Raw genomic sequence first — 8,184 nt, 5'->3', positions numbered from 1 at the left:
ACTAAGATGTGGAGGAAACTCGAAGTTAATTTGGTATTTTAATATTCTTTGATTATCAAGAAGCATTTTGAGAACATGCAGCTGAACACCCCCCTAAGAAGGAAATGTAAAAAAAAAATTATACAAATGATCTATTATCTAAGAAAATACAAAATAGCAAAAATGAAAAGTAAATAAAACCATCCAGAGAATAGTTCTCTCTGCCTTGATGGGTCTTGGAAATGCCCTTCATTTGAACCTATTCTCCCTGTAACGGTTTATGTGGATATGATTCTTTTTCTATGCTGAAAGAAAATAATATTACTTTTGCACTTTAAAGTGAGTTTGGGGTAGTGTAGACTGTCAGTGTAGTCATGTTGATGTTGGAAAAAACACTAAAAATACCTTACATTCTTATTAGTTTACAGATTTGTTTTATAATGTCCCAATAAAACCTTCCCTTAAAATAATTATTGGATTAGATATATTTCAGTGTCAGACGCACCTTTGTGAAAGAGAGCATTCAACAGTAAACTAAGACACGAGTATTACAGTATTACACTATTTTTAAGGCACATCAGTTAAACATTATTTACCAGTTCTATTTATAAGGAGTTCAGCACAACACTTGTGTAACTTCACATGACAGGTCACGCCATTTGAATGACAACAAGACGTGTGTTTGTCATTGATATGTCTTAATTCCGACACCTTTCCAATAGGTCCGTCATAGCTGGCTCCCAGCATGACGTCATCTTGTAGTGCAAAGTTTTTGTAAGTTGAACAGGACCTGGCCTTAAAACTAAAAACCTAGAATGAATCCACACAATGGAAACGAAGGGTAATTGATTTCCATTGTGCTGCAGAGAGAAGGATTTACACGTTGCGGGCCTGTTGCACATGCTCCTCTCTGGAAAGTGATTTATGATCTTGATAAGGAGCAAGTGAAGCGCAGGCTTTGAACGGACGTTTTACGTAAAGTCTCCTGAAATCGCGATAACACAACTTAATTTTACAACAGAAATAGCAGAGTAAAACAAACACATAACCGTCTGCATTTAGAAACGGATGTTTCACTTAGTGTTGACATTTTATTGTTTTAATAGCTTTTTTTGTTTTGCATGTTCAATACTGGTTTGTGTCAAATTCCGTATTTTTATTAGAATTTAAAATGTACCAAAAATAAATGAATAAATAAAAATCATTCATGGCTACATGTGCCCGTTGCCTCGGGGATTTTGGTAAATAAATAAAATATAGCCTGCTTCAAAACACAGGAGAAGCCGTGAGTCCATTGCTTATGATACACGTTGAATTAAACACAACATGAAGTAGGACCAGATTCATACAAGGACAAATTATAATCCAGCTCCCCAAAACTAAAACAAAAAATCACATTTTGTAATGTTATGGAAACTAATTAACATAACATTCTGCTCTTAAAACGTTTAAAGTAATAAAGGAAACTGAGGTTTGAACTTTCTTGAAGGAATGGGTTAATTTTTATTGACTTATGGTTTCCTAATGACCTAAAGCTGTCGGTACCTCAGACGAAAGAGGGGGACGTCTTCGAGCCCTCTCTCCCTCTAAAACAAAGACGCTTTGTCATAAGTGGAGTTATTTTACCAAATGGAGTCAAGAGGGCAGCGTATGTGGTCTTAACAGGTCATAGGTCAAACATCCATGAAACACAAGGTCACTGATGCCACACAAGTAACTGTCCAGTGTGTCAACATATTGATATTGTCAGGAGAAATATGCCTTTGGTCCCCATCGTAACACACAGGCGCAGCGCCCATGTGACTTTATTCATAGTTACTGCGTAAAAGTTGCTGCTTTTGCTAGGTCTGGCTTCATATCATGTTGTGAGTGATATTTCATGTCATTTATATTTTACATCTGCGGGCCACATCCTAGTGGACATTGGTGCTCCTAAACCTGTTGAAGTGCTGCTCTTTGGGGGATTTTCAAAAGGCTAGAGCCCCTTTCTCTTGCTAACAGAAGAGAAAACCCGCAGCCATGCGCCTCTGCTCGATTGATTTTTTTTTTCTTTTTAATTTCTTTCACTTTTTTCCCCGATCTGGGGAAGGTTTTGTGGTTTTCTGGGGAAATAAAGAACTTCTTCTAGGGGTCGGCAGACGTGACTTTGAACTTGGATCAGCTCCTGCGTTTCCTGTGGTGCGGGTTGAAATAGACTTGGAAGAATGGCACACAACGCTCGGCCTGTCCCACTTTGAGCTAAGAGACTCACATTTTCCAAAAAGTTTTAAAAACCTTTCCCCTTGCCTTCACCGTTGTTTGTCGCTTAAAGAGCACCGGAGAGCTGAGAGGGGCAGAGAAACCGGAGAGCTCCTGGGATTTTGATTAGGTGAAAATGTAAGTAAATTTCCTTTGACTTGCACTCGAAGGAGCAGCTTTGCTGTTTGGCTTTGACTGGTCCGGTTTGGACGTAGATTTAGTAAATGTAGGAAATGAAGCAAATGGGAACCTAAAAGAAAACGTGAGTTAACTGTGTTAAAACACTGACTGTATTGATGCAGTCTATTGTTTTCCTGAAGGCGTCGTTTTTGGTGCTAAAACAAAACAGATCAATGCTCATCATAGCATCTTCACTCACTATCAACTAAAATCACGCCTTTTATTGCTAAAACTTTATTGTGGGGAGTTCAGGGACGGCTCGGTGTCATCGGTCACTAATGGTTTACTTGGATCTAAGCACAGTTCACCACCATAACATGGAACTTAATTAGTGTGGTGGATGTGAGAACCACTGAGGAAGCAGAACCAGCAACATATGGAGCGGTTAAAAGAACCAGCAACCACTGGTGGCTGCCAGTGAGAGCACTGGAACACCACTAACCAGTGAGAGCACTGGAACACCACTAAAGGCCCAGTTGTGGTTCTGCAATGAAAAACCGCTGGACTCCATATGACGCCACAGCGCTTTGCAGCTGTGAAGAATTAAGTGGCTCGGAAGTTTGGTTTGATTTGAATAATTCGAATACCATTTTATTTTGTAATTGACTATTATGATTTAACAGCGTTTCAGATCAGTCTGGCTTGAAATGGAGCGGTTTATTAGGATTTGTACTAATACATAAAAAGGTGTTTCAGAAGGACAGTGAGTTTATTTAAAGGTAATTGTTTTTAAAAGTTTAATTTGCATTATTAAATCAGCCCACCGTGCGTTTTGTCGCGCATTCAGTTGACTATATAAATAGACTCGAGGTTAATAATGTGATTGGAAGTCATTTTAACTCGCTTCTCCATTGATACCGACATGGGGATTGGACATTTTATGTTATTACAAAGCGTAGTCTCATTTTGCACATCATGTTATTTAATTGTATATTTAATAGCAGGGCTCCTCGCCGTTTATGACAGCGTGGTCGTATTTTTCAAATGTAAATCACAAAAAAAACTGTTGCATTACACGTTTGTGTGATTTACACTTGGACTGAATTCATAACCAGCTACCTAACCCATCATGTATTTTCCCAGATCTCTCTCTTTCTCTCTCCTCAGTCTTATTATTTCTCAAGTGTTTTATTTTATCTTTTATACATTCTACAACTTGGCACCTACAGAATATAAACAACACAAACATGTTCGCTCCTCTCTCTTGTCGTGATCCTGTGTACCCCCCAAATGTTCTCCTAAAAGTAGGCGGCAATTATGAGTGGAAAATGGCGTTGCGCTATTAAGTCGCCAAGGCTCTACCTACTATTGGAGGGGCACCTGGGATTGATGAGGCTCAGTGGCCAATGAGACTGCGAGGAACGAATGAACGGGCTCCAGTAAAAGGGGGCGGAAGAGGAGGTAGAGCCAGTCCACGGAGAAACAGGGACCCTCTGCGATAAGCACAGGCGAGCCAGAGAAGTAAATACATGCCCAATCGGAACAGCGATTTTTGAGATGCTCCAACTATTCGCGCTCAGTGTATGCAGAGGACATCTAGTAAGATAATTATTTAATTCTTTGAGTGCATTTTCACTGACGCAGTCAAGGAGAGGACACGAGGAAACTCTTCGTTACATTTGGATTCTCCGGTCACAAGTTAACTAGAAATAAATTCAGTGTTTGATCAGCCGAGCAGGTTTTATTTCCTTATGAGCGGAGCAGCGTTTTGAATCGCGCCTGATATGGTGGTTCCAAGGTTGGAAGTTGAGCCGTTGCGTATCAGCATCAACGTTTGATTTTTGTTTTTAACTTATTCGCTGTAACTCTGCGCCCTCTGATTTAAACAAAAACAGTGCTTTCTGAAAAAATGTTACTGGATGCCGGTCACCAGTTCCCCGGACTGGGAGTGGGCTCATTTGCCAGGCATCACTCGGCGAGCGAGATGCAGGAGAGAGACTTGAGTTTGGCACAAAATAGCTTTGTAGACTCCGCACACATGGGTGCGTTTAAGCTGAACCATGATCTCTCTCCGGGACAGAGCTCTGCTTTCACCACCCAGGCGCCTGGCTACCCCGCTGCGGCTTTGGGGGCTCACGCTGCCCATGTCACGTCGTATGCAAGCTCTCCGTTCAACTCCACCAGGGACTTTCTCTTTCGCAGTCGTGGCTTTGGAGAATCCTCTCCGGCGAGCAGCCAGCATACTATTTTTGGCCCCACGGCGGGATCCCTTCATCACTCCCACACAGACACTCAAGGCCACATTTTGTTCCCGGGGATCCACGACCAACATGGGTCCCACGGATCCGCCAATGTCCTGAACGGGCAAATGAGGCTCGGACTACCAGGAGAAGTTTTCGGGCGCACCGACCAATACCACCAGGTCTCCAGCCCGAGGACCGACCCCTACTCGGCCGCGCAACTCCACAACCAGTACGGCTCCATGAATATGAACATGGGGATGAACATGGCAGCCCATCACCACCCCGGTGCCTTTTTCCGCTACATGAGGCAACAGTGCATCAAGCAGGAGCTCATCTGCAAGTGGATCGACCCCGAGCAGCTCAGCAACCCAAAGAAGTGTTGCAACAAAACTTTTAGCACCATGCATGAGTTGGTCACGCACGTCTCGGTGGAGCATGTCGGCGGCCCGGAGCAGACTAACCACGTCTGTTTCTGGGAGGACTGTTCACGGGAGAGCAAACCGTTCAAGGCGAAATATAAACTGGTGAACCACATTCGGGTGCACACCGGGGAGAAGCCCTTTCCATGCCCCTTCCCCGGCTGTGGAAAAGTCTTCGCACGGTCGGAAAACTTGAAGATACACAAGAGAACGCATACAGGTAATTACAACAACAATGTGAATGCTTTTATTGATTTTATTTAAATAGCATTATTGATGTTATTTTTAGGCTGAAGCGGACTGTGCGTTTATTTCGCTGTGGTAGATAGTGCGTGTTCCTTGCCAAGACAAATTAAAATCTATTTTGCGGCTATTTTGGGCAGCTGAGGTAGATGATGAACGAAGACTGGGGACCATATTCAGGAGGGAAGAAATAAGTTTAGAACTGTGGATTCTTTTATTTTCTATGCGTTTATATTAAGCACATAAAATTTTTTTTTACAATTCTTCTAGTGAAAAACATTTCTCCAAAAGTATAGAAAGCAATTTGTTGACGCTGTATTGTTTGGGATAAACTTTAAAAACGGGTCAACGCAGACTGTGGGAGCGCGTCGAGCATCCTGCCAGGTAGTAAATCATTTCATATGGTTTCATGTAGTTTATCCACAAAGCTGCGCTTTGTAACTCACGTCGATTCCTGTTTTCTCATCGTGATTTTCCTACTTTGGCCTTAAATGAAGTATTTTCACGTACGTCTGAACCGATTTGTACTTCACGATTGTGTAGGAGTAGCGTGTTGTGGTGCAGATTTAGCCGAGCACAGCAGTAGTAGCAGTGTTTATGCATGAGGAATGCCTTTTGTTTTCTTCTGCGTTCCTTTGATAGGAGCTAAGGTGCTAGACAGGGCCATTACCAGCCTTTCACGTTTGGACTTATTTTCCTGGGGAAATGCATTGTGGTGCCGTGCCATGAAACTGGTCAGGTGCTAATTAGATTTTTACTGTCTCCCAGCAAATGGTCCGCCTTCTGTAGGCCTACTGCGGACGGCCTGGCCCCCTCTCCCACTCCCTCCGAATCATTATGCGCATTATTTAGGCTCGATCAGTTGTAGCAACTCTTATCACAGTCTGAATCATGATATGCCCTGTTTAAAAATGTTATAGCTGTGATTTTTTAGGAAATGCATTCATAACACTCTACGCTCAACCTTTGCATGTGAATTGTACGCATGTAATAATCTGCACAGCACACACTCAGCCCTGAGGCATTTCTCAGTAAAAAAAAATATTTGTGTTTCTTCTTGTTTCTCGCGTTTTTTCCTGCAGGAGAGAAACCGTTCCAGTGTGAGTTTGAGGGCTGCGACAGAAGGTTTGCAAACAGCAGCGACCGAAAGAAACACATGCATGTTCACACGTCGGACAAGCCTTATCTTTGCAAAATGTGCGACAAGTCCTACACACATCCCAGCTCCCTAAGAAAACACATGAAGGTAAGCTCTTGGTGTCAGGAAGTGTGTGCTGAACACTTTACAGTATGTCTGAGTCAGGCCTGCATAATGTTATGTTTATTATATTAACACATAGCTGGTAATAGTAGCTGGCTTTCTAAATAATCAATTCACAGGCTTATTTTTGTCCAGCAGATTTTAAATCCCTGTTTGTGTTTTTGTTGCCCCAGGTCCACGAGTCCTCCCCATCAGCATCAGACTCCTCACCAGCAGCCAGCTCTGGTTATGAATCCTCCACACCTCCAGGCCTGGTGTCTCCCACCACCGAGACCCAAAGCAACACCACCCTGTCCCCAGCCTCAGCCGTCCACAACCCCACCAGCCACAGTGGCCTATCCTCCAATTTCAGTGAATGGTATGTTTAGGACTCAACTGAAATGAAGCAACACACACTCATTTCACAGCACTGGACCATCCAGCAGGAGAAGAGGCACACAAACATTTGTTTATTTTTTATGTTTTTATTTTTGAGGGAAGACGGCGAGCAAAAGATGTCTAACAGTTGAGGTGTATTTCATATTGTAAATAATTACTAAAAGCCCACATTCCCATTGGTTGTGATAGTTTGTCAGTCTTTGGTGTATAGATGTTTCTTCAATGGTAGCTATTTCACTAACTGGACTTTTAGTGCACATATTACAATACAATTGTACTATAATGTTGAATATTGTGATCCTAAGGCAAATTGATTGTACTATACTAAACATCTATAAACTGGAAAGCGTGCCAAAGTTAACATTTAACTCAATCAGACCACAATATTATGCTTGTGAATGTATATTTTAGTTTGCTGGGCTTAACTTGTGATGTTTTGTGCTTTGCAAGTCTGAATTGTGAAATACTATCTGGAAGATTGTGAGGAAAATAAACGTTGTGCCGTTCGATTTTCTGTAACTACACCCTTCCTTTTGTAAATATCAACTGCCATATTTATCCATTTGTAATTAAATTATGGTATTTACTTGTTACAGATGAAACAGTATTTATAAAGAATGTTTCTTTACTATAAATATGTACAATTACGAGCTAAACATGGGCAGTTGTTTCGTTCTGTGCTTTTGTTCAAAGTTTTAAGAGGTGTTTTCTTCCTTATTGTGATAAGAATTTTACTGCATACAAATATAATAAAAGGTGTTGCAAGTGTTAAATATTTGCTTAGCTGTTTCATGCTTTATTTCGTTCGTCGGAGTTTAGCCAGGTACATCTTGTTTGGGAGGCATTTGTTCTGTTTTGGATTTATTCGGGCGTTCTCAGGAACGTGTATGAGCTCAGGTTTTATAACTTAGTCAGCAACTCTTGATAAATTGGTCTATCGACTAAAGCTCGTTAGTGTTTTACCTTAAGCTTTGCAAAGTATTCTTACAGGCCCTGAACATTGTTGTGGTGTAAGTAAGCAAGAGGTTTACTGTCAGGGGCTTATTGGAGGAAATTACAAGAATGAATTCAGCTAATCATCACTTGCGGTTGAGTTTTATTGGTTTTAATTTAAACGGAGACGATCCAACTGGGCATTTTCATTGTGCACACTCAGTACATCCATGGCTTGCGCACATGCCACTGTGTTCATATAGGGGAAAAGGGCTTTCTCTTCCATAAATCATCTTGTCTCTTGATGTTTTCTCAGGTCAGTCCCTGAGTTCAGTCGGTGAATGTGCCCCCCCCCCCCCCCCCCCCCCCA

At 41.8% G+C, this 8,184-nt stretch overlaps 1 protein-coding gene across 1 annotated transcript; it reads left to right on the top strand.

The window, feature by feature from the left end:
- Nucleotides 1-3,561: 3,561 nt before the first annotated feature.
- zic2a (zic family member 2 (odd-paired homolog, Drosophila), a) lies at nucleotides 3,562-7,044 on the top strand. Its single transcript, XM_020609526.1, has 3 exons — nucleotides 3,562-5,219; nucleotides 6,325-6,488; nucleotides 6,677-7,044. Exons 1-3 carry the CDS (start codon nucleotides 4,247-4,249, stop codon nucleotides 6,869-6,871), a joined length of 1,332 nt encoding a protein of 443 aa, XP_020465182.1. The 5' UTR covers nucleotides 3,562-4,246; the 3' UTR covers nucleotides 6,872-7,044.
- The last annotated feature ends 1,140 nt before the right edge of the window (nucleotides 7,045-8,184 follow it).

This window comes from Monopterus albus, unplaced genomic scaffold (assembly GCF_001952655.1).
Source record: "Monopterus albus unplaced genomic scaffold, M_albus_1.0 scaffold99.1, whole genome shotgun sequence".
Classification (NCBI taxonomy): Eukaryota; Metazoa; Chordata; class Actinopteri; order Synbranchiformes; family Synbranchidae; genus Monopterus; species Monopterus albus.
The sequence above is the reverse complement of the archived record's forward strand: the minus strand, read 5'-3'. Positions and strand labels throughout refer to the sequence as shown.